Source organism: Thrips palmi, unplaced genomic scaffold (genome assembly GCF_012932325.1).
Source record: "Thrips palmi isolate BJ-2018 unplaced genomic scaffold, TpBJ-2018v1 HiC_scaffold_17, whole genome shotgun sequence".
In the NCBI taxonomy this organism is placed as follows: Eukaryota; Metazoa; Arthropoda; class Insecta; order Thysanoptera; family Thripidae; genus Thrips; species Thrips palmi.
In genome coordinates this window covers 6,435,646-6,459,191 of record NW_023144626.1, presented here as the reverse complement: position 1 = coordinate 6,459,191, position 23,546 = coordinate 6,435,646, and the positions used below count along the sequence as shown (strand labels likewise).

Genomic DNA, 23,546 nt, shown 5'->3' with positions numbered 1-23,546 from the left:
GGACTCAAGACTCAAGCCCAGTGGGTCCAGCGGAGCGACCGCCCGCGAATGATGGAAGTAGGCAACCCGGCCGGCGTGGAGGGCGGAGGCGCCGCGTCCTGGCCCAGCCAACCAGCGTCGTGGCCGCGGACGCCGCGAACGGCCGCCAGGCCCTGCATTCGCGGAGGGCGGGAAGGGCAGGGCGGGCCGAGGATCGGGGCGTCGAGGCGTCTGCGCGGAGGAGGCGGAGCCTGGCGGCGAGAGGCGGGGCCAGGGCTGCCAGGGCTGCCAGGGCAGGGCCGGGCGGGAGTGCGGCCGGCGCCCCCTCCGCCACGCCGCGCCGCACTCGCCGCGACGCCTCCCGCTCCACCACTCCATTCCTATTCCATGGCATTCGTCCTGCGGCCGCCGCCTCGCCGCGTCGCCGCCACCGCCGCGCGCCCTGTCGCACGCCTCGCCCTCGCGGCCCTCGCCCTCGCGGCCCTCGCCCCGCCGGACGCGCCGAAGCGCCCCGCCCGACTCGCCGGCCCGGCAGCACGTCGCCGCGCTCGTGCAGCTCGTGCTCACAGTGCAGTGGCAGCCGGTGGCAGCGTGACGCGCGGACGTGACACGTCCCTTCCAGTGTGGCCGCCGCGTCGTCGCGTCACCGGCGTGCTTCCGCGCTCGTGACGTCATCGTGACAGTTTAGTGTTGTGGATCTGTGACAGTGACAGTGCCATGGACTCTGTGTGAACACGTCAACAGGACACCTCCATGTACTTCTGCAACAGCATGGTGTCCCAACTCCGAAATTCGCCGGTAAGTTCGATGTGTTGCGCTACGCGGCCGTCCACTTCACCACGTAACGCCGGTTCATAGCTCCGTCCTTGTTGCTCTCGATGTGCCGACGATGAGTGCGAGAGAGAGAGATAGAAGCGCCCTGCGGGCGCCCTGCTTGCAACGTTACTAGCGGATCGGAAGAGAACGGAAGTGAGCCGGCCGCGCTGTGTCGAACCGCGCCCTCCTGCATGTATGATGTCCAAAAGAAGCAGCAGATTTGATGATAATTAGAATTGATTGGAAACATTGTGGGAGATGACTGTTGTTGCGGCAACGCGTGTAACTCTTTGGTTGAGGCTGGAGGCCTTATCATGGGGTCTTCGCCTCATTTGGATGGCCGCTGTGCTTCGCCCTTCGCCGCTGTGCTACGCCTCTACGCCTCGGACTATCGCGCAGTCATGATCTCGGTCTTATCACGTTTCATTATTTTGGGGCACACGCCTCACGACACACGCGCCTGTGTAACCATTGCTTTTGCGGTTCGCAAACTGCGTTCCTGCGTCATTTTTACCAAGTTGATCTCTTGGAGGTCAAAAATTGTTGAACGGAAAGTATAATTGAAAACTTTTTGGCCCATCCGAACACAAGAGAAAAAGATTCTAAAAAATTGCTGTGTAGAAAGAAAATTAGCACCTTGTACTGATTTACATTCCGTAGTCGTCCGCGCCAAACTTCAATAACTTACAATGGTGTTAAATTTCGTAACTCCGGTAGCAAACTTCTTAGCTGGTGATAATTCTGAACTTGAAATTTAAGGGCGCTGGCACGGGCCGTTTTGAATCACCGAAAGTTAGTGCAGCCATGGCTGTTTGTTTGTTTTCCACAGGAGGTTGACTGCAGCCCCGTGTGTGCGGCCGTGGGGGCCGTGGGGGCCGTGGGGGCCGTCATCAAGCAGGAGCCCCCTTATGGTGTGGGTGAGTAGCGACCCGCTTGTCACAACCTTGTAAACACAGACGCCGGCCGGTCCCAGAAACACGTGTCGCTGTGCCCGCTGTGCCGTTGGCCTTTGCATGAAAGCGAAAGGCCAGAGCGTTACGTAGGATTCGGCCTGCTGGGGCCCTTTGGCCATGGACAACCCCTTCGTTGTCAATTTGGCGAGAGGCGAGTAAATAGTCGGCCTTCCATCAAAATTTGTCGTCAAACGCCCGTTTCACTTTGAATACTTTCAGACAGTTTGTTTTCGTCATCAAACCTCCGAGCTTCTTGACGATTTTCTCGGTGTAGTTGGGACTTTAGCGGTGAGGGTTTGGCGGGAGGGGCGGGGGCGGGAGAGGCGTCTAGGCGGAGAGGGACGAGCCCCTTGGGGCCCAACAACGCGTCACGCGCCAGCGGAAATTTCGTGTATCTTTTCGAGAAATAAATAAATAAATTCGGGGCCCGCGTGTGTTCCGCTCGGTCTCGGCTAATCCCAGGACGTCGGCCGCGTCGCAGCGTCCTGCCGAGCGGCGGCCACGCCAGCCGCGGACGCGGAGCAGCGACGAGACGAGGCCTCGCGAGGACGACGGCGCGACCCGCGGCCCCGTTTCCTCCAACCACTCCAACCCCGCAGACGTGATTCGTAAACGTACCTGCAGGCCAAGTTACCGACATTTTTCACCTGTGATGCTCTTTCGTGTGATTTTTGGTCCTCTCTGTGGATTCAATTTTGCACTTTTGTAATGCCTTCGGATTGCCTATGCGGTATGAGAGTGAGAGAGACAGCGCGAAGATGGACCTGCGCGCCTGCGGGTGGCTGAGGGCGAGATCAGCTAGGTGGTGGTGGTGGTGGTGATGGTGGCAGCGGTCGCGCCCCCTGCAGCCCATTTGAACCACTCTCCGGCACGGCGGCGGCCGGGCGGCCGGGCCGGGCCGGACCGGGGCGCCACTTAGGCAGAGCGAAGGGTTTCACACTGATTTTTATGTCCGCTCGGAAGGGAGGGGGGAGGGGGAGGGCAGGCTTGGCGCTGCGTGCGTCGCGCGCTCTCATTTTATTTCCTTTTCTTTCTTCTTTTCGTTCCTGGAAACAACATCGCTACCAGAGAAAAACGTAATATAAGGCGACTGACTGGCGGGGCGGAGCGGCGGGCTGCGGCCTGCGGTGGCGGGCTGCAGCGCGCACTCCGATGGAGTCCGACGGACGAGTAGGGGACTAATAGGTCGGCGGTGACTTGTTTATTGGTGGTCCGCAACAAGAACAACACACGGCCGCTTTGTGAAACGAAATCCATAAAGAAGCTATGAGGCGCTAGCCCCGCCGCCGAGTCCGCCAAGTCCACGCCGTCCGCCGGCCGGGGGGCCACCGCGGCCGGCACGGGGCCAAGATGCACTCGACTGGCGTTCAGCATTCTGCTGGGTTGCCCTGCAAAGCCGACCGGACGATTCTGAAAGGTGGTTCCGCTCTGTCTCTCTCGCACCCCAGGGCGACGGAGCGCTGTTTTGAACGGGCCTGCAGGCCGAGTCTAGAGCGTGCGTTCGAAAGGGGGCGTCACGGCGGCGACCCCGTCGCCTGTCGCGCGACGCTGTCCTAGTCCGCGTGGTCTGGCCAGGTCCACGACGAGGTCCTCGACGAGGTCCTCGACCGCCACCGCCTGCCTCATGCACTCGGATTGTCGCCTGGCGCTCTGCCGCCCTGGCGGGGCTCTGGCTGCCCCCGGTGTGGCCTAGAGCGGGTATTTTAAAAACACACGCCGCCACAGTAATCCTCCTCGTTTGTCTGCTCGGCCCACTCGACTTTGTACGCGGCCAGCCTCGCGAAGACAAGAGGCCCAGGGCTAGCGCGGCATCCTTCAACACGTCTTTCAGCGCCCCCGCGGCCGCGACCGATGAAAATCGCGAGCGACGAGATGGCAATGTTTGTTTGGTTGTCCGTCTGCTGGATCGGATTCGACACTCCATAAACACATACAGGGTGCTTCTGGCCAGCGTGTTGCCTACGCTCGACTCGGCGGGCGCACCGGTGGCGCCATGGTGGCGCGCAGCGCGTACCTCCCCGCGAGGGACAGGCTTGCCCGCCACACACTTATAGCACTCCTTTCTAGTTTCTAGTGCGGCTTCCAGCGCGGCCAATCCAAATCTGCCAGCGGTCCCCGCCGTGCCCGCCATGCCCCCCAGCGTCTGAACGTGCTCAATGGCCGGTCGGCCTGTCGCCCTGCTGGCCGCGCGGCTCGCAGAGCACGGTGCAGCACGGTGCAGCGCGGCGCCACACTCGAGTGCGGCCGGAAAGCAGTTCCTGATCTCTAAAGCCTCCACTAGCGATCTAGGACTAACGGCACTTCGACGCGTACCTCGCGGCGTGCCTCCGGGTCCGCCGTGGTCCAGGCCGTGCCCTGCCCGGCGTGTCCCCGCCGCGCCTGCCGCGCCCCTCGCCGGGAGCCGTCTGCGCGCCAGTCCCGGCCAGTCCGCCAGTCCATAAAAATAAAGCAAGTGCGCAGAGTCCTTTGTCGTTTTGTCCGTTTCGTCCAAACGTGCGTCAGCACAGCGGTCGCTGGTTAGTGAGGCTGGCTCCATGGTGCCGCGCCCCTCCGCCCCACCCGCCGCCGGCCGAGGGAAGGCCCTACTTGTTGCTGCCGTGCTACTCGCCGGGGCACTGCAGGGCTAAGCGTACTTTCGTCGCTCCGTCTCTCTCGCACCCCCACGCGACGCCCCATGAGTGCGAGAGAGACCGACCGAGGAGAGCGCTGTTCGTTTTGCGCGCTGCTGACTCGGAATACGCGGCGCTGCTTTCGGCTGCTCGCTGCTTCGCTTCCGGTCCGTCGGCCCGTCGGCCGTCGGCGTGGCCGAGCGTGATTTACAGGCGTGCAACACAGGACACAGTGTAGTGTCGCCAACTGTTTGGCGTCCGGCGAGTCCCACTGCAATAATGCGCGAATGCGCCTTCCCCCGAACGGGCTCCGCAAATACGACGACGGCGGCGTCACGCGGCCGGCAGGGCCTGCGGGCGTCATTCCGAGCGGGAGGTCTCTCTCTCTCACACTCAAGGGTCTTCCCTCAAGGGTGCGAGGCGGCAGCATCCTGACGGTGGTGTGGTGGACACGTCTGGGTCAGGCCTGGGTCCGGTGAGAGTTGCTAGAATTCGAATCTGCGCCTGATTGTTGCTGGAGGCGCCGAGGCGCCCCGGAGGCTGGAGGCCGCGCCTCTCCTTCCTCTGCGTGGTGGTGGCACTCCTGCCCCGCTGCCCCCTTACAGTGGACCCAGCGGACCCACTGGGTGGCGGTGGCGCAGCCCAGTCAGCAGCACCATAAACTTTGCACAAAACACTGCCTTATATATTTTCCGCGCCCACAAGCAATGCATCTTGCTATATGTGTGCTGGCTGCTGCGAACGCCGCCCCCCTCGGCTGTTGTGTGAAACTGTGCTGCGCCTTCAGAGAAACGCACTAGTGTAGCGACTCTGGTGCAAGGCGGGGCAGAGGCGGGGCCGGGCCAGGGGAAGGTGGTCGGTGGTTCGATTCAGAGCTCGTGCGGGCTGACGCAGCCACGCAGCCGCAGCCGCCACACGCGGCGCGTAGCGGGGTGGTTCAATTACCAGAGTCCCGTCCGCGCTCAGCGTTCCGGCTATGTCTGGCCAGCAGCGACTCGCAGTGCACCAGGAAGCCAAGCCCATCGCCACCCTCGTCGTCGTGAGCCCCGTCGCCGTCGAGAAGCAGGCCGTGGACACGCCGCAACGCGTCCATTTGGCCTAGTCCACTTCTTGGCGTTGACGGCGCCACTAGAGTCGGAGCATTGTTCGTGTTATCACTCACTGGACGGACGGACTGGCGGGACGGGACGGGACGGGCCTAGACGTGAGAGGCGCCGCATGCCGGCGCGTTGACTAACCTCGTTCGCGGCCGGTGCTTCTGTCTCTCTTGCACTCACGGGGCGTTTCTTCGGTGCGAGAGAGACAGAGCGACGGAGGCCGTGGATGTTCTCGGCGGGGACGGCCCCGGATCTCTGCGGCTATACGCGCTACGCCCGGCTGCTGATCGTGCAGGTGGTCCAGATGTCCGTCTCGCCGCGTCACCACTCATGCCGTAGCCCTGACCTGTGCGGGGCGCCGCACATGGCCGCTGCACACGCGTGGCTCGGCCGCGAGCTGCAGACGCTTGCACAGGCCGCCGGGCTGGGCGCGGCGCGGCGGCCCGAGCGGCATCAGCACTCTGGCAGCTCGGGTGTCCGAATTAGGGTCGGAACCGAACCGGCCTCTCCGCAGCGCCGCCGTGCGCCGCCGCCCCTGCAGCTGATACCGACGCGGTGCCTCGTCGCTCCGTCTCTGTCGCACTCAAGGGGCGTCCCGTAGGGGTGCGCGAGGGAGACAGCGAGGAGGCACCGATTTGGGCTCAGCGCTGCCGCCCCAAACGCGAGGAGCTCGTGCGTACCCGGCACCGCAGGGCTGACGGCCAGCCCCCGGCCTGGCCGTGCTTCCCTCTCGCACTCACGGGTCGGCCCGAGGGTGTGCGAGAGAGACGCTGTCCGGAATGAGCCAGCAGCAGGCGCACAGTGGGCCAGAAGACCGACGCAGGCGGCCAAAACTCTAGACGCGTTTTGAGCTCCAGAGTCGCTAAATGGGACTCAAACCGAACGTGTGACCCCACCAAGGGATTGCTCTCCGAACGAGGAATCTATTGGAGGGGTCGCACTCTCGGTTCGAGTCCTGCTTAGCGACTCTGGAGGTCGGAACGCTTCCAGAGTTTTGGCCGCCTCCACCGTCTTCTGGCCCACCGTGAGGCGCCACCCCTGCGGGCCCCACGAGCCCCACGTGGCGGCAAGGCGAAACTGCCGATGCCGCTGGAATCTCCCGACCGTGAATCGGGGATCGCATCCGAGGCCACACCCTCGCGACTTGCGACTCGCGGCGCCACCTGCCGGCGTACTCGCGAGCCTCCGCGCCCTCCCCGCGGCCGGGGTGGGGGAGGGGAGGGCGGTTGGCGTCTGCTAGCATGCGCGCTCGGTGTTGTGACATCGCTAGCCCGCCTGTTTGGACTTGCGAACTGCATGTTTGATTCAACAACAATAATCATTATGTAGGTCAGTGTGCTGTACGCGGCGGCGTGCCGCGCGGTGCCCAGCGGGTGGAAACTACTTTTCCGAAACGGGCGTGCAGACGTTTTGTTATCCGTTAACGTCGGCCGAACCAAGCGAGCTAGGTAAAATCTGCTTACATTTTCGGAATCAGCACAAAATTTGACAGGGAATAGGGTACTTTCTAGATGGCGAAACCAAACTTGATCATGGTTATTTTGAAGCCTAAGACGACTGTGTTGCGAAATATGGCCCTGATCCCATGTCGCACGTCGCGGTTTGCTCAAAATGACGATTTGGAAACGTTAATGTGGGCGAACGGAGCGTCGTATCAAATCCAAAAAGTGAATCTCAGACATACCACGGTATAGGCTATATGCGTTCTTTTGAATTCAGAATTCATCCTGGAAGCTGTCGCGGAATTCAGTCGTTACGTTTAAGCAAACATTCGGGCAAGTTTGACCGCTATTATCGGGGATCGTGTCATAAGAAGGAGGCCTACCTACCCATCTATATAGCCTACATTGGCAAATGCTTTTGAGGTCAATCTGCCGTGAATTGTGATACGACACCCCGAGTTCACATTAACGTTTTCAAGATGGAAATGTTACCGGCGACATGGGATTTGGCCTTTTTGAAACTTTGGTTTTTAGGCTTCAAAGGCCATGAAATTTGGTTTCGCCATCTAGAAGTACCCTATCCCTGTCAAATTTGCGCTGATTCCGAAAATGTAAGCAGATTTTACCTAGCTCGCTTGGTTCAGCCGATGTTAACGGATAACAAAACGTCTGCACGCCCGTTTCGGAAAAGTAGTTTCCACCCGCTGGCGGTGCCGCGTCGTCGCGGTGCTGCCGTGCGCCGGGGACTGGTCGGACTGCCTGGGCTGGGGAGCCATCCACCACCGCGCCGCTGCTGGCGGCTGTTTGGTGTTGTCTCTAGCCGGGAAAAACGTTTCGGCGTGTTGCGGGAAACAGCGCGGACAAACCGCGGCCAAGCAGTGACACCGGGACACGCCACCTGTTAAGCGGGGGTGGGGGGTTGGGCCCACTGCACTGGCAGCGTCCCGGTCGTTCCACCACACTTGACGATCCCCCCGACGGCCGCGGTAAATCACTCTCCGGCAGTCGTAAATGGAGCGGCCCGTCGCGAAGTAACTGGCAAAACGGTCAACGGCATGCCTGCGGCCACTGCGTGCTCGGCCCTTTATTTGGCCGGCCCACCGGGCCAACCGCACGCTCGACACTTTTACCTTTTCTCCCCTAATCTGCGGAGCCAAGAAAGGGCAATGATTTCATTTATTGTTCGGAAAAATATTTTTGTGTGTTGATGGTTTATTTTTGTGTCCCGAATTTCCAACGCGCAGTCTGGGCAGTGGGTTTCTGCAAGCGGCGCGCCACGCCTCGCCTCGCGTCTCGCATTACGCTGGCCGGCGGCTAGACTGCTGGACGCCCATCGGGCGGCCGACTCCTGTCCCACCCGCACCACTGTCATCGCAGTCCCACTCGCACCGATATGGGGAATAACTCGCTGAGTGCGAGAGAGACAAACCGAAGTTCGGCATCGCTTTGCCGTCCGATCGGCCCACCCCGCTCGCGTCTAAGAATCCGACCAGCTAGCAAAATACGAGGAGCGCCATAGGGCCCCAAATCCCCTCTCCGCCTCGCTGGGACGCGACGCCTTCGACGCCCCCGGTTTCCAGCGAAGTCGAGTCGACCGGCACCGTCACTCGCTGAAAACAATGCCGCCCTCCCCTTCCCTCCACTTTTGGTCCGGCACGTCCGCGCGTCCGGCACTGGCCAGACGCCGCCGGGGCGGGCCGCCTGCGGACTGCGGGCTGTGGCGTTGGCAGGCCGCGCGGTTCGGCTCGGCGTTTGAAATCGGAGACGGATTTCGAGCGCCGAGAACGCGGAGCGAGGCGCGGTGGCGGGGCGGACTCGGTTCGCAAGTGTCACGTCACGCCAATGCCGCCAATGCCGAGGTGGCGCGGCGGGCTGGCGGGCGGTGCGTGGCGAGGTGGAGGCCGGTACGGCCCCTACGCCCCGCTCGCCCACGGCCGCTGCTGGCCGCTGCCTCCACGGCGGCGCGGCGCTGCTACGCGCTGCTGGTGCGGCGCCAGTCCGGTGGGGGTCGGGGCTCTAGTCGGGGCCATGGAGGGTGCGCGTCGCCACACCTCGGCTCGAGAGCGCTGCTAGGAGTTCCAGCGCCGCGGAGCGTGTCTTGTCGGCGCGAGTCTCGTTGACGTCGGCGCGCGTGCACCTGGCGGTCCGGTCCACACTTCCGCCCCTTTGGATTACACCCGGCGCGTCCGTCATGGAGCTGGACTCGTGGCTGGCGACGGCGTCCATCCCAGGTGAGAGGCACGCGCGGAGAAATAGGGTGCGAGTTGTCAGCGAGAAGTCGGGCGCCGTCCGCCACGTAGCAAGAAAATTGGTTGTTCCTCAGAGTGCGGAGACACGTTTTTCCTACTTTTGCATTTGCACGTGGGTTTCGCGTACTTAATTATCTATCCGATGTGCCGCAGCATGTGTGACCTACAATCGCCGGCCTCGGAATTTGGGCAACAGCAGATCGCGCGCGCCAACTGTGCCGCCCAGTGGCGAGCGGCGAGCACTTGGCGGGGCTGCTGACTCCGCATTCGCGGTATCGTACCGTTGTACGCGGCCGGCGTCATTGCAGGTTGCAGAGTCATCCCAAGCAAAAACGGTTGGTGGCCTGGCTCGAGATTCCGTATCAGCAACATTACTTCTGCCGACCGGTTCATAAAGCACAGTTTTGTTTTGCTGAAACATCAAAGGGAGGCTGGCCCCTTCGGCACTCCTGGGCGGTCGCGTCGTCGCGTCGAGGCGGGCTTCGCCGGCTTTTCGCTTACCAGCGTGTCAGCTACTAAAGCCCCCTTCAGCTGACGCGGCCGCAGCGCCTGCTTCAGCCTGTTGCTCCATCTCGCTGGTCCTTGGTCCTTTGGCCGTTTGGTGATTTCCACCCCACCCCTCTCCCCTCGGCCGCGCCGCGCCATGGCCACGCCATCGCCTTGGCCGTGCCACCCACGGCGGCACATCAACAACTTCCGGGGGTTCGGTTTCCACCCATTACGCACGCCCGGCGTCCCGGCGGCGGCCCGCCCGAGTCCGCGAGTCCGAGGTCGTGCCGAAGCCTGACCGGGTAACCAGCTTTCAGAACGGATTCATCGACTCTCAAAATCGGGGAGGGGAGCCGAGCCGAGCTGCGGGGCCTCACTTCAGGATGAGCGCGTTCCTTTTTGTAGGCGATTCATTTCGAAAATTTGTACTTATGGGTTGACTGAAAAGTTATGGCCGAGTGGGCGTCGTGGTTGTCAATCAACGCGGCGAGTGGCTTGTGACCCTGTGCCAGTGCGGGTGGCCTGGCGTAAACAAATAAACGCGACAGCGAACTAACCGTTTTGTTTGACCGCTCCAGGCTTCCCGCAACACGTGACGGACCCCTTCCCGCACGGCCTCCACCACCCGATGGCCGTGTCCGTGCCGCCCGCGCTGTCGCTGTCCACCATGGCGTACTCGCTGGCGTCCATCAAGACCGAGCACCCTGAAGACGGCCTCCCCGCGCATGCCGAGGACGTGGACTGCTGCAAGGCCGAGGACGTCGCCGTGGACGTGGCCGTGGACGCGGTGGACGACGGCCCCGGCACCGCCACGGCCATGGCCACGGCCTCCACCCCGGGGCCGAGCCAGCCGAGCGCGGCGCAGCAGCACCCCTACGTCTCCACGCTGCTGCGGTCGCCGCCGTCGCCCTACTCGGACACCCTGGGCGTCAAGGACATCGTGACGAGGTACGGCGGCGGCGCCGATTTCAACCTACCCTCTTTTTGCAACGCGTGAAATACAACTTTTTCGTAACAGTCGACAGGTGGCGCCAGCATCGCCGACGTCGTCCACTGGCGCGCTCCCTCAGCTGCCCACCTCCACCAGCCAGCCGCCGCGGCCCGCTTCGCCGTCGACCACGGCGGCGGCCTCCGGGACGGCCACGACGACGAGCTCTGGAGGGCGGTCGTCGCCGAGCTCGTCCAGCTCGGATCCCAACAACAAGCCGCCCTACTCGTACGTCGCCATGATCGCTATGGCCATCCAGAAGTCGAGCCAGAAGCGCGCCACGCTGTCTGAGATCTACAGCTACATCACCGAGACCTTCCCCTACTACGAGAAGAACAAGAAGGCGTGGCAGAACTCCATCCGCCACAACCTCTCGCTCAACGAGTGCTTCGTGAAGGTGGCCCGGGAGGGCGGCGGCGAGCGCAAAGGGAACTACTGGACGCTAGGTAAGTTTCCCTACAAAAACTAGTCTCTCCTTTTCCGCAGCAATGCACGCGCGGAGTTTGAATGTGGCGCGCTGCCGCGCGGTGCGTGAGTCACGGAGTCACGGGGCGGATGTTGTGCCCGATCGGCCGGCGGCCGAGGCAACGTCAACAGCGCCACGACAATGCACACCTTTTGCACACTGTTCGCGACATGCAGATCTCCGCGCCCTGCGCCGCGGAACAGTGAACCACTGTGAACGCCGTGATGGCCGCCCCTCCCCACCCGCCAGCCGCTGCCTGCCGCCCAGACTGCTCAGGTGCGGCGCCGCGCGCGCGAGCGCCGTACAGGTGGGCCTGGGCAACCCGGTGGGCAGCGCCGTCTGGCGGGTCAGTGCGGCCTCTGGCGCGCAGGCGCGCAGCGATGCGCCGACTAATGGTGGTGTCCACTGGCCGGGGAGTTCCCTTCGGCTTTTCTGATTGAATCCGAATCATCTAGTGTTTTTGGATTATGGTCGCGCTAGTCGTGGCGGCTGTACTAACCCACTTGACTCCACGACTCCACGGCGGGCGGAGCCCAGGCGGAGCCCAGGCGGAGCCCAGGCGGAGCCCAGGCGGGCGGGGCCGAGGCGGAGCACGTCCACGTCTATGACTCCGCTCCGCTACGCTCCGCCCGTCGCAACAATGTCGGGCCGGCGTGTCGAAGTGCGGCAGTGCCGGGCAGTGCGGCAGCGCGACCAGCAGCGGGCTGATTCCGAGCGGTGCTTCGCTGTCTCTCTCGCACTCGCGGGTCGTCCAGGAGGGGTGCGAGAGAGAAAGCTGTTCGGAGTGAGCGTGCAGCGGTCCACTAGCGCGCTGACAAATTACAGCGTGCGTGTGCGTGTTGACTTGTTTGTTTGCGCGTCGTAAACACACGCGCCTGCCTGCCCTACCCCAAGGTGTAAAAGCGCGCTGCGACTCGTGCGTGTCGGCGCCGTGACTGCCGTGACGGGGCCGTGACGGGGCCGTGACGGGGCCGTGACGGGGCGTAACGCCCTGCGGGGGTCATGCACGGACGAAAGGGCTACTGGCGGCTGGTCTCGGCGCCCTGCCTGCCCTGCCTTGCTGCTTTGGAGGCGCGATTATAGTTTGATGCCCGTCTGTCCAAAAGGGGCATGCAGTATCAGTTTTCTTCGAGGCAGAGCGCGCGGGCTACGGATGCGGTTTCAACGATAAATGGAAGTCATTTTTCATATTCGCGATGTGCGTCGGACAATCGCAGCACCCACGCGTGCGCGGAAGGGTAGTAGGTGGGGCGATCTGTCACGGCGAAGAGACGCACGGTTCGGCTCGGCTCGGCGCCACATTCCGGGCCAGACTGGCCAGACTACTGGGCACCCCATTCGCCATTCGCACGGCCAGTCGAAGGAGCGATCATGAATTAGCATGTCAACCCATTCATCAAGGCGAGTCGCCCTGCCTGGCCCGGCCCTTCGAGTTATGACTGGCGCGTTTAGGCCCGGCCTCTGTCCCTCTCCCACTTCCTGGGCGGATCCCGTAGGGGTGCGAGAGAGACGGAGCGACGGAGCACTGTTCCGAATCAGCCTGCTGGCACGCTGCCGCCGGCCAAGAAACACTTTGGCTCTGATTTAAACGTGACGCCTCGGCGCGCGAGAGACAGCGATGAGTACGCCTCTGTTGGTGTTCCAGACCCGCAGTACGAGAACATGTTCGAAAACGGCAACTACCGGCGGCGGCGGCGCATGAAGCGGCCCTACCGGCCCGCCAACCACTACGGCAAGGGGCTGTTCGGGGACTCGGCCTACCACGTCCACCACGGCCTGGGCGTGGCCGGCGTGCACCACCAGCTGTCCATGGCGGGCAGCCTGCCGCACGCGCGCAACATCTTCCCGCCGCCGTCCTACCAGGCGTCCTACACCCGGTACGAGCCCAGGTGAGTCTTCGAGCCCCCCCGGGGCCCCCCCGGGCAGTCTGACGGCCTGCTCGGACCTCTGCGACTTGTTAGTGACGTCCTGCCCCTCGGCGCCCTCGGCCTTGCAGTGTGGCGGTTTGCAGCTCGGCGTGGGGGCTGCCCGTCCAGTCGCCGCCGCTCGCGTACTCCGCGTGCCAGGGCAGCAAGGTGCTCTCCCCGCACTCCTACTCGCAGGTTCCGTCCCAGGTACGAACAATTCGTTCACCCTCGAAAACGCATCCACAGTTGCAGTTTCTTATCTCACCTGTTTTTCCGCCCCAGCTGCAGAGCCAGCTGCAGCCGATGCAGAGCATGCAGATCTCGTCCATGAACTGCTACAACCAACTCGGTTCCAGTCTAGGTACGTACAGCAGACACTGCGTTGTGAGCTCGACGGGAGCCGGCTGGTGCTGACCATGTCGCGTTGCAGGGCCGACCGGACCCAGCAACATGTCCAGCTTCACGGCCAGCTTCCCCGCCAGGAAGTACGACGCCCCCGCCGACGCCATGCCGCGCTACCCCTACTGGCCGGCCACGGACGGTGAGCCCCCTTCCTTTCTCCTCCCTCTCCAGCGCCCAGTGCACTGCAGTGTCCCTATGTCTCCGAGACTCAACCCCCTCGTGGCTTGTTGCAGTCGTCAAGGACGAGCCCAACTCGGCGTTCTCGGGGATGGACTTCCGGCCCAAGTGCTTCATGTAGGAGAGCGCGCCCACCGCGCCCACCGCGCGACAGCGTCCCAGGGACCGACCAGGCCCCCTCACCATAAGACTGAACCGGTCAGAGCGCCCCGCCGCGTTGCGCAGCGTAGCGCCCATACGGTCCATCGCGAGCCCTCTCTGGAGTCCCTCCAGTGCAGCAGCGCCGCGGCACTCATCATCGCAGGGCCCCCGATTGTAGCCTCGCGCAGGGCCGCAGGGTAGCGCCACGACCGACCGCCGGTGCCACGAATATGTAAGCCTCTTTGTGTGATATGTACCCGACGACAGCGAAACATGTTTCATTTTTTCCCTGTCGCCTTTCTTCGTAGTAAATGTCTGACGCGTGTGTTTGTGTGAGTGTGTGTGCGTGAGAGATGATGCGTGCGTGTGGTTTTAGTGAGAAGTGTTTCATTTTTTATTTTTTGAAGAGGGAGTGAATGTTGTGTGTCCGAGAAGTGATGTTAATGTAATTAAAACCAAAGCTATGTTAGCGACCCTTTTCTCTTCCAACTATTCATTTCGTGGAGGTATTATATTTCAATGATTTACTTTTGTAAATTTTGTAGAAGCATAACATTGTGTAAATTTTCGTAAGCAAAATTTTGACTTTTACCGTTTGTTAACAATTTTTGGGTAATTTGTTCAATTGGGTGAATTTTGCTGTTTTGCCAGTTTTGGTGTTTCTTTTTTCATTTTATTTCTCCATTTTACTGTATGCATAATTAGCTTGAACGACCAGCAACCAGTATTATTGTCCTGCAATCATACTCACCATACATGTTGTATTTATTATTCCTTTTTAAAAATGTGATGTAAATCCCAGAAAATCTCAGGTGAAAAAAATATTAATAAACGTTCACTAAACTTGTAAACGAGCTGTTCAATTTGTTTTCGAAACAAACCAACGAGTAACAAAACCAATGCGGTCAAGTTGCTGCACTTCGACCCGGTAGTGTCACGACTTTCTTCGAACCGAGTCGAACGTGTCGCTCCCGACTAGAGTGGCAAGGAACTGACAAGGGGGACACGTTCGTGGACGCGTCACCAGCACTCCGCCCGCCCCGCATCGCCCCGCCCCGCCACGCCCCGCCACGCCCCGCCACGCCACGCCCGGCCCCGCCACAGGACGATACGCCCGACCGGACGCGAGGAGCTGAGCCGAGACTCGCAACAGTTTAAAAGCAAACCCGAGTAGCATAGACCACCCCCGCCCTCGCCCTCGCCCCCGACGTGGGCCTCACCCCCACCCCACCCTCGCTACATCTCCGCCATCTCCGCTGACACGGCATTTTAAATACACCAGAACGTCAACAAATTACGGGGTGATTTAAAAAGCCGTCTGTCTGTCGCCCCAGCGGCGCGTAGCCCCTCGCAGCCCCTCGCTGCCTCGGCCGCAGCGCCACACCTGCCGGGCAATAAGTTAGCCGTAAAGTGGAAGGCGTGGATAGGCCTATTTTTAAGTCGACTGTGGGCCCAGGCGGCACGCGCGCCGCCCCCCGCCCCCTGGGCACCCCCTCCCCTCAGACTCACTTTCGGTGTCTTTGCGCCCCCTGCTCCGCGCCGCCGTAATGTGCGAGCCTACTTAAGGACAAATAAATAAACAAATAAACGCCCAGATAAATAAACTTTTGGTTATGGACCTCGCGGCGTTTGCTTTGGGTAGTGGCCGTGACAGGTTTTCATGCACCACGTCTGCGCGTTACGTCCGCGCCGAGACGCGATCTACCCAGTGGTCACCCAGGCCGGCCAAGCGAACGGGGTTGGAAAACCGCCGACTTGCCGCTTGAGCTGAGAGTGACTTACTGGTGACGGGCAGTGGACTGTGGTGGACGCCCTTCATCCCTGTCTGCCAGGCGCCATATTTCAGGTACCTAACAGGAATGCCCCCTCCTCCCCTCCCCCTTTTCTTTCCCGGTGGAAGAGGCCGCTATGATCGAGCTCAACATGCGTACGATGACACGGAGAGTGGTCCCTTGAGGGAAGTGCGGAAGCCGGCGGCATTCCAAGCAACAACGGCTTCCCGCCGAACAGCAAACAATAGTTTTCGGGCACGATGCTCGTACACTCTCAAAAGAATTGAGGCAACTGAACTGCAACTTTTGACTGAAACGTGTAAAAATAAGTCTAAAAATTAGTCATAAAAAATTCTACAAAGAAAATCACATCACAATTTGAGCTGGGCTAAATTAACTTTTCTGAGAGTGTATGAGGTATGGTTGTGAAATGCGCTTTCACTGTCACCGTATAAGGTACGTGCAGGTATTTTAGAGACCCTCATATCATCATATCTCTGATTAAAAATCGCCAGTCCCCGAAAGGGACCCGTTGGGAACCGCCCATATTTCAAACGTGCAGGCACTCTCTCCTCCCCCCTCCCCCTTTCTGAATTCTGGCGACTTTAATAGACGGTCCCGAGGGCTCGACTCGAGGGGGTGGGCACGGGAGGGGTTTATATCCTTTGGCCGTGGCGCCACCTCGTCGGCGTCTGCCCGACGCGTTCCCACAGCGACATCTGCGTGAGACATCCAGCCATCCTGCCATGCAGCCCAGCCCAGACGACACCACGACACCTTGCCGTGGAAGCTGCTTCCAGGACACAACTCCCCTCAGGCGAGGGTGGGGAAGGGGAGGCGCCGGCCGACCGAACTCGACAACACTATTTATTTGACGCGCCTAGGCAGGCAGCCTGTTGCTGCAAACACGCAATCATGTTGTTGAGTTGCTCATGATATGACACCGGGCCGCGACACAATACAACCAACACCGTTTGCCGGCGGCAGACCCAGGTTGGAGGAAAGAGGAAGCCAAAGTGGCGCCACTCATCGACTCTTGCAAGACCGATATCGACGAATAGATTAATGTGAAGTTTCTGTCATGTTACTAGCTTCTCACCACGTTTCAACAAACATGCCATTCAAGCCAGAAGCCAAGTGGCAGAAGTTTGACTTCCCGAGACTTCCCTTTCTGATATAGGAAGTTCTCATAGGACAATATTGACAATATTCTCATAGTGGGGACCAGTTGTATGTGTGTGTGTGAGATTGGTGGGTGTGTGGGTGTGACGTCCCTGTCATTTGTGTCAGTTGTCAAGCTCAGTTTCAACTAATTTGTAACAATGATTTACATGAAGGAATTGGAACAGGTGCGAATCTTTATTTGACTTATCTGCCCGTGTTAGTGTTTTTCTACGTTAAAAGTTTTCGAAATGATAAAAATTAGGCTGTGAATACCTAACCTCCTGGTGCTGACAATTTTGTCTGTGATTTGTGATAACTCTATGGCTTAGAGTCTTTGTTTCATTTTTAATTCAATTCTGCTGTGTGAGCAAAAGTGTTACATTTGATTCTGCTTTAAATTGTTTCACAATTTTAATTGGCCTTCATTTTGGAACATTTGTCTGCTTTGCCCTTGTTTAAACTAATTTGATGGTATTTGATTTATTTCCATCTTTAACTAATTAGTTTGAATGAAAAGATGAGCTCTGTTGGTATAGTTGTTACACACGTGTGGGCTTATTAAAGTTTCTGGTGTGTTTAGGAGCCATTTGATCCGGAAGCCTTTGTCGAAAAATTGGCAAAAAGGACCATGCAAGTTTCATTCAAAGATAGTGATAAAGATCAATTGGATCCAATCGCACTTCAGGAAACATTTCTTCAGGCTATAAAGTAAGACTATTCAAGAACCTTGACCACTTTAACCGTGAGATCCATTTGCTCTCATTTCAAGAAAATGAAAATTCATTTTTCCTCCCTACAGAGATTTACAAATGCTCCAAGAGCGACAGTACCGAAAATGTGCTCGACTAGAGCAGCAATGCCAAGAAGAAGAGCATGGGCATTGGCAAGAAGTTGCTCAGCTCCAAGACAAGAACAAGGTTCCATAGAAGAAAGTATCATTTGACTTTCTGTGTTGTAAATTTTGTTAACAATTTTCTTCTTTCAAGGCTGCTGTAGGGATGTTCCAAGAATTGGACGAAAGGATCAATTATGTAGCCACTAAGGTTATTCATCTTGGAGATCAGTTGGAGAGTGTGAACACGCCCCGTTCTAGAGCTGTTGAAGCGCAGAGGCTTATGTCACATTTTGCTGAATTCTTGTCTTCTGGGCCGATCACATTGGATGTATTATTAAATAAATCACAGGTTTGTTTCTTTTTGGCACTGGATTAAACAACTTCATTTGTCAATTCTGCTCATGTTTCCCCATTAATTTTGTAGATTGATGAGGCAGCTGACATCATTCAGAAACTTCATCTTATTGCACAAGAACTACCCTCAGATAAGTAAGGAGGTCATATATTTGTCTAGCACAAAATCTAAAATTGCAGGCAATATTATCACATGAATCCATGTTTCAGGTTTGAAGGAGCAAAGAAGAAAATAGCATCAAAGTATGACGAAATAGAGAAACTGCTCATTGAAGCTTTTGTGACTGCTCATATGCAAGAGGATACTGCTCGAATGAAAGAAATTGCTGCCATTCTGTCACACTTTAAGGGCTATACACAATGTATTGATGCATTCATTGAACAAAGTCAAATGGTAAATTCCTGCTTAAACCCTTATAATCTTATAATATTTTTTTTTGTCCTCTTCTCATTTTTTCTGTTGTGACTCTTTCTTTATACAGAGCACTCTTGAAGGAAAAAATGTTTTTAGGGATGTTATTCCTCTATGTAGAAAAAACTATGAAATCATGAAAGAAGTTTTCCTTAACCCAGAGCAAGTCATGGCAAAATTCATACTGAACATTTATCATGGCAAACTTCAGGTAATATCTCAAATGTCTGAAATGTCTTTCATGCTTTCATCAAAATTCAGCCTGTTGACAATTTTTTTCCTCTTTCAGACGCACATTGTTACTATACTATCAGACAAAAAAGATACTAACTTATATCTCGAGAATCTATATGATTTATATTCCAGGTAATGATTTACAACCTCTTTTGTTTCCTTAATCATTGACAGCTCCGATCATTAATACTACCTTGATTTTGCAGAACTGTTCAGCTCTCTAATGATTTAATGATGTTTGACATGGGTAATGATGAAATGTTTCTATCAAAGCTGACTCAGAACATTTTCCAGAAATATTTGGAGAACTACATTGGGTGTGTGGACTCTCCTTATTGACACATAAGTCCTTTGTTGCCTTTGTCTTGATTTATCATTTTCTTTCTCAGAATGGAGCTAAGAAATTTAAAGGAGTGTAGTGTTGCATCAATCCAAAAATTTTATGACAGCAAGAGCCATCACAAGCGGCAAATTCAAACTGGAGGGTAAAATATGAAGTGACCCCTTTGATACCACCTAATTAATATGATAAATAAAAACACAAATTTTTTCATGAAACTTGTCTTAGATTTCAGGATTTACGCCGAGACTTACAGGCTGTCATTGGAACACGGACCAACATAAATATTGCTCAGATAGATGACTATGGAGGAGAAACATTTTTATCAATGGAGGTGGCAAAATTATTGCTTCAAACAGGAAAGCAGGCCTTCAAACGTTGCACTGTTGTAAGTAGATTATAATTTCCAGTTGTCTATGTCACTATTCATGATATCATTTTAATCTTTTTGGTGTATTTGTTGTTTCAAAGCTTTCAAAGCAAACTGATCAGGCAGCACATGCACAACTCATATTTGATGTTCTTCTCAATCAACTTTTGGCTGAATACGTTGATTATGCTTTAGAGTTGGGTCTGCAAGCAGTGCCAATACCAGAGACTAAAGTCCAGCCCCAATTGTACTTTCTGCAAGTGGCGAGTCAGACCAATGAAATTGTTCATTATCTTGACATGGAAACATTACACAGCTTACTGCCGATTATAGTGTAAGGGATAATTTTCTTTCATGAATATAGCTAAAATATGTTCCTCTTCAAATCAACCAATTTTGTGATTTCCTGCTTTTCTCAGATCTACTCCAAAACATACTGAATGTTTGAACAAAAAGCGACAAATGTTAGAGCAGATTGAAACCAAATTAGATACAGGACTAGACAGGTATGATAATTATAAATATGAATCTAATTTTATGCAGGTTCAAACTACTGTACTCATCTTCCCATATCTTCATTTTCAGAATATTAAGTGCAATTGTTGGATGGGTCAAAATTTATCTCCAAACAGAACAGAAAAAATCAGATTTTAAACCAGAAGCTGATCTTGATACAATGGCTTCACCGGTAAGTCTCTATCATTATTTAAATAATTGCATCCTTTAATAACAGTCATATTTCTAAAATCTTATATTTGTTGTTAGGCATGTTTGGCTGTTGTCCAATATATAAGCAATACCATAAAGCGAATTAAATCATGCTTGGATGGAAAAAATGCTGAAAGTGTTCTATTGGAATTGGGTATACGTCTTCACAGAGTTATTTATGAACACCTGCAACAGTTCCAATTTAATTCTGTTGGTGCCATGATTGCTATCATGGATGTTAATGAATATCGAAAGTGTGTTAAAGATCTAAACATCCCATTGGTTAATACCTTGTTTGACACATTGCATGCTTTGTGCAATCTGTTATTAGTCAAGCCAGAAAACCTGAAGCAAGTGTGTTCTGGTGAAACTTTGGTCAGTGCAAATTTTACTTGTGGTTTGCTATGGAGTCGCTTAGACATTGGAATTTAATGCAAGTCTTCTCTGCGCATTTCTAGGCTGGTCTAGACAACTCCATTTTGGTGAACTTCATCCAGCTTCGCACAGATTACAAGACACAGAAATTGGCAGCATCACTCAAAGGACTGACAACATAAGCTGTATTCTGTTGAGTTTGAGAAATTACTTTGTTATTCTGTTAGAAATTTGAGCAATAAAATAAATGGCTGTTACTGTAGTTTGACTCCATCATTGCAAATTTAACTGCATGTTCATGGGGAAGGGTAACTGACAAATCATTGATTCAATTTTTTTTCCTATTTTTATTATTAGACAAAGTTGAAAGTTGACATCATTCAAAGACTAAAATAAAAACTTTACAATAGTGTACATATGAGCATGATTTATAAAAGGGAAAGCTTAGTTACTTAACACTAAAGGCAAAGTTGACAACAAAAAATAAATCACAATGAGAGTATGTTGACATAAAAAAAAGGAAACGTCACAACTTGGGTTTCAAGTGCAATGGCTAACTAGGATGCAAAATGAATCTTTTTCTTCTTTTTTCTTTTTAGTGTTTCTCATTTTAAGGGTCCACTAAATATATAAAAACACAGCTGAAGACAGATTAGCGCATGCGATAATGGTTAACTTCATGCATTTCACCACAATCTCCTTTAAAGTCAATTTCAATGCTGAAGTCCAGGTCACGATTGTTGCGAGCATTAGGTTTCATCGAAAAGTAACCACTAATTTCGTCGTTCTTCTTGACAGTCATGTACTCATCAAAGTAAAACACAGTCTGTTTCCAGTGAGTGTACTGCGCATCTGGTGCTGTGCTGAAGCCCATCCTCTTGTGACACTTGGTGAACTCAATGGTGAAATAAGTCACAAGTGCTTGAACATAGTCATTGCGCTTAACTTGAAGTTGAAACGGAGATTTAAAGTCCAGATCTTCCTTTTTCACTGTGTACAGATCCACCTCCTTTACCAAACAGGCATTGGAGACAACCTAAGAATGGAGAAAGAAAATCGATTATTTGACTGGCAAAGATCTTTGAAGGGAGCTTAAGATGACTAATTATATTTACCTGCTTGGGATCAACAACATCAACCAATGGCTCACTGATTGCCACTTTCCTGATAGAGCTCATGTCAAAGCCATAGACATCATCCCACCAGTTAATCTTCTCATCCTTGTACTGCCGGTCCTCAATGGCACACACGAACAAGTTAGCTCTGTCAGGGAACATAAGGCCATCAGGCTGCAGCCACTTATCCCGGGCATACAGAACTGTATCCAACATAGATTCATAGAAAAGACAGTATCCCATCCATTCAGAAATGATAATGTCCACTTTCTGAATGCCATCAGGAAGCTCCACCTCCTCAACCTGAAAAAAAAAAAAATTAATATGCAGGTACTGACACAAGGCAAATTCAAATATTATGTATATCTGTGAATAGAGACATGACGCACCTTTCCCTTAATAATGGAAACTACGTCACTGAGTCCATTAGCTTCAACAATTTGTTTGGCATACTCAACAATATTAGAGCAATCAATACCAAAAACTTTGGCTGCTCCTGCTTTAGCCGCAAACATTGAAAGGATGCCAGTACCGCACCCAATATCAAGAACAATTTTGTCCTAAAGGAGAAAAACAAAACATTGTTTTATCTTCACTCATAACCAACCGCAAGTCACAAGATTGAACGGAATTGCATTTAAACTGTACCTTGAACAAATGCTTGTTGTGGTACATGGCATTTCTGTAAGTGAGTGTCCTAACTTCATCTTTTAACATTTCTTCATGAATACCAAAATGGGCATAAGAGTCAAAATAGTAGTCTCGAGATGTCATTTCTTCCACTTTGACATCATCCTTTTTGGTTGTTCCATTTTCTTCTTTCGTAGGAGTGTTGACCTCCGACGCAACCTCCATATTCTCTTCTAGTTTGCACCCCTGAAATTAATAATAATAATAATTTAAAAAAAGCTAGTACAAGGTCAATTTGAGAGAAAGGAAAAAAAATTATCCTATTAAAAAATTTTAGCTATGGGCGATTCATTAATTCAAAAATTTGGAATAAACTCTGCAAGAGTTAACATTAACATGTATCACGGGGGGATGGGAGGGGGGGGGGACCATGGCAGTTGCTAATGTACAGGCCATGCTGCCTGCCTGTATATAAACAAAAACGTCGTTGTCGAGCCGCACTGAGCTAGCCCTGTGAGAGGTTCCTTGAGACTACGCGCCGCATTTAATGCAGAAGCTAAGGACAACATGTCGGAATCTTCGAACTGGAGGAAAAGCGACGACAGATCAGAACAAAGAAATACAACGGCCCCGGCCAACGGACCACGCGGGATAACCTGAAAACTAGCCAAGGCCAAATACACTATTCAGCGGCCAGGCGACATTCTATAATCGTGAGGGATATGTCAAAAGAAATCGACACGAGAGTCGACAGGGAACTGAAATAAAGAAACTAAATTAACCAAATAGGGACAAAAAGCGAATGAATCACCGATAGCGGCATCCGAAAGCGGCGAAGATACCCCGCACACCGAGCCAGAACACCGGGACTGTATGCCAAAGCAGCGTCATTTACCTTCATCGCAGACTTCAAACTGTTAACGTTCGGAATGGTGGCGAGTCTACAGAGACACTAGAGGGACGAAAATTGCCTTGCCGCTTGCAGCAGTGAGCAAATAGGTGGACGACCGGAGATGAACTGCTGCGAACTCCCGCGGCGGCGACGAAACGAACGAGTTGAGTGGAGCGCGGTGCGGCAATGAAACGAAGGACAGGCAAGGGGGGTGCGGGGAATGGAACTGCGGACAGCGCGAACCCAACGGCCCCGTTGTTCGCCAATTTCTCCGGAAATTAGCCCACAAATAACGTGACCTGGTACTATGGGCGCGAGAGTGTACAGCGGGAGGTTCCTCTCCCAGAGGCGTTAAAATACAGGTCCAAAATACCCACCTCTTTCGGTTGGCCGTTGACGGTGATTTCTGCTGCCGGCATGACGACTGAGGACGCCGCCATTGTGTGGTGTGGTCACTGCCGGCAACTGCGCAGTACAAATAAAAAATCAAGACACGTTTAAAATCAATCTAAGAGTTATTACAAGATTCTTTTCTTCTCCACTTACTGCTGCAGGGGATTTCGGCACGTGTGTTTGAACCCTCGGTTATCTGAACTTCCCCTCCCTCCCTACTCACTGCAAATAACTTGG

At 54.6% G+C, this 23,546-nt stretch overlaps 3 protein-coding genes across 9 annotated transcripts; 2 read left to right on the top strand and 1 right to left on the bottom strand.

The window, feature by feature from the left end:
- Positions 1-534: 534 nt before the first annotated feature.
- LOC117643697 (forkhead box protein L2-like) lies at positions 535-14,566 on the top strand. Of its 5 annotated transcripts, none has more exons than XM_034382741.1 (9): positions 535-777; positions 1,625-1,712; positions 10,213-10,582; positions 10,653-11,068; positions 12,734-12,977; positions 13,100-13,202; positions 13,278-13,356; positions 13,426-13,536; positions 13,631-14,566. In XM_034382741.1, the coding sequence occupies exons 1-9, from the start codon at positions 733-735 to the stop codon at positions 13,693-13,695; spliced, it is 1,521 nt and encodes a 506-aa protein (XP_034238632.1). In that variant the 5' UTR covers positions 535-732; the 3' UTR covers positions 13,696-14,566. The 5 variants fall into 5 exon arrangements, with proteins under 5 accessions (XP_034238632.1, XP_034238631.1, XP_034238636.1 ...); XM_034382740.1 differs by having other exon boundaries at positions 13,085-13,202; XM_034382744.1 differs by lacking the exons at positions 535-777; positions 1,625-1,712 and adding exons at positions 8,883-9,127; positions 9,299-9,480 and having other exon boundaries at positions 13,085-13,202.
- A 2,116-nt stretch (positions 14,567-16,682) lies between these two features.
- LOC117644172 (exocyst complex component 5) lies at positions 16,683-20,541 on the top strand. Its single transcript, XM_034383445.1, has 16 exons — positions 16,683-16,836; positions 17,232-17,359; positions 17,451-17,568; positions 17,638-17,835; positions 17,911-17,975; positions 18,051-18,234; positions 18,323-18,463; positions 18,542-18,618; positions 18,693-18,803; positions 18,876-18,971; positions 19,055-19,214; positions 19,298-19,530; positions 19,616-19,702; positions 19,782-19,884; positions 19,962-20,279; positions 20,363-20,541. The coding sequence occupies exons 1-16, from the start codon at positions 16,810-16,812 to the stop codon at positions 20,459-20,461; spliced, it is 2,145 nt and encodes a 714-aa protein (XP_034239336.1). The 5' UTR covers positions 16,683-16,809; the 3' UTR covers positions 20,462-20,541.
- A 150-nt stretch (positions 20,542-20,691) lies between these two features.
- LOC117644173 (protein arginine N-methyltransferase 1) lies at positions 20,692-23,542 on the bottom strand. 3 transcript variants are annotated; one of them, XM_034383447.1, is made up of 6 exons: positions 23,463-23,542; positions 23,294-23,381; positions 22,043-22,270; positions 21,784-21,954; positions 21,395-21,697; positions 20,692-21,315 (listed from the first exon to the last, which is right to left on the bottom strand). In XM_034383447.1, exons 2-6 carry the CDS (start codon positions 23,354-23,356, stop codon positions 20,932-20,934), a joined length of 1,149 nt encoding a protein of 382 aa, XP_034239338.1. In that variant the 5' UTR covers positions 23,357-23,381; positions 23,463-23,542; the 3' UTR covers positions 20,692-20,931. The 3 variants fall into 3 exon arrangements, with proteins under 3 accessions (XP_034239338.1, XP_034239337.1, XP_034239339.1); XM_034383446.1 differs by lacking the exons at positions 23,294-23,381; positions 23,463-23,542 and adding an exon at positions 22,836-23,204; XM_034383448.1 differs by lacking the exons at positions 23,294-23,381; positions 23,463-23,542 and adding an exon at positions 22,920-23,200.
- Between the last annotated feature and the right edge of the window lie 4 nt (positions 23,543-23,546).

Excerpts from the sequence above, each read along its gene's own strand:
- LOC117643697 (XM_034382740.1), top strand. The coding sequence starts at position 733 with ATGTACTTCTGCAACAGCATGGTGTCCCAACTCCGAAATTCGCCG. Across the intron at positions 10,583-10,652 it reads GTCAAGGACATCGTGACGAG|TCGACAGGTGGCGCCAGCAT; the intron begins GTACGGCGGCGG and ends TTTTCGTAACAG. Across the intron at positions 11,069-12,733 it reads AGGGAACTACTGGACGCTAG|ACCCGCAGTACGAGAACATG; the intron begins GTAAGTTTCCCT and ends TTGGTGTTCCAG.
- LOC117644172 (XM_034383445.1), top strand. The coding sequence starts at position 16,810 with ATGATTTACATGAAGGAATTGGAACAG. Across the intron at positions 16,837-17,231 it reads ACATGAAGGAATTGGAACAG|GAGCCATTTGATCCGGAAGC; the intron begins GTGCGAATCTTT and ends TGGTGTGTTTAG. Across the intron at positions 18,804-18,875 it reads TATTTGGAGAACTACATTGG|AATGGAGCTAAGAAATTTAA; the intron begins GTGTGTGGACTC and ends TTTCTTTCTCAG.
- LOC117644173 (XM_034383446.1), bottom strand. The coding sequence starts at position 22,925 with ATGAAGGTAAATGACGCTGCTTTGGCATACAGTCCCGGTGTTCTGGCT. Across the intron at positions 21,955-22,042 it reads ACAACAAGCATTTGTTCAAG|GACAAAATTGTTCTTGATAT; the intron begins GTACAGTTTAAA and ends TTTCTCCTTTAG. Across the intron at positions 21,316-21,394 it reads ATGTTGTTGATCCCAAGCAG|GTTGTCTCCAATGCCTGTTT; the intron begins GTAAATATAATT and ends CTCCATTCTTAG.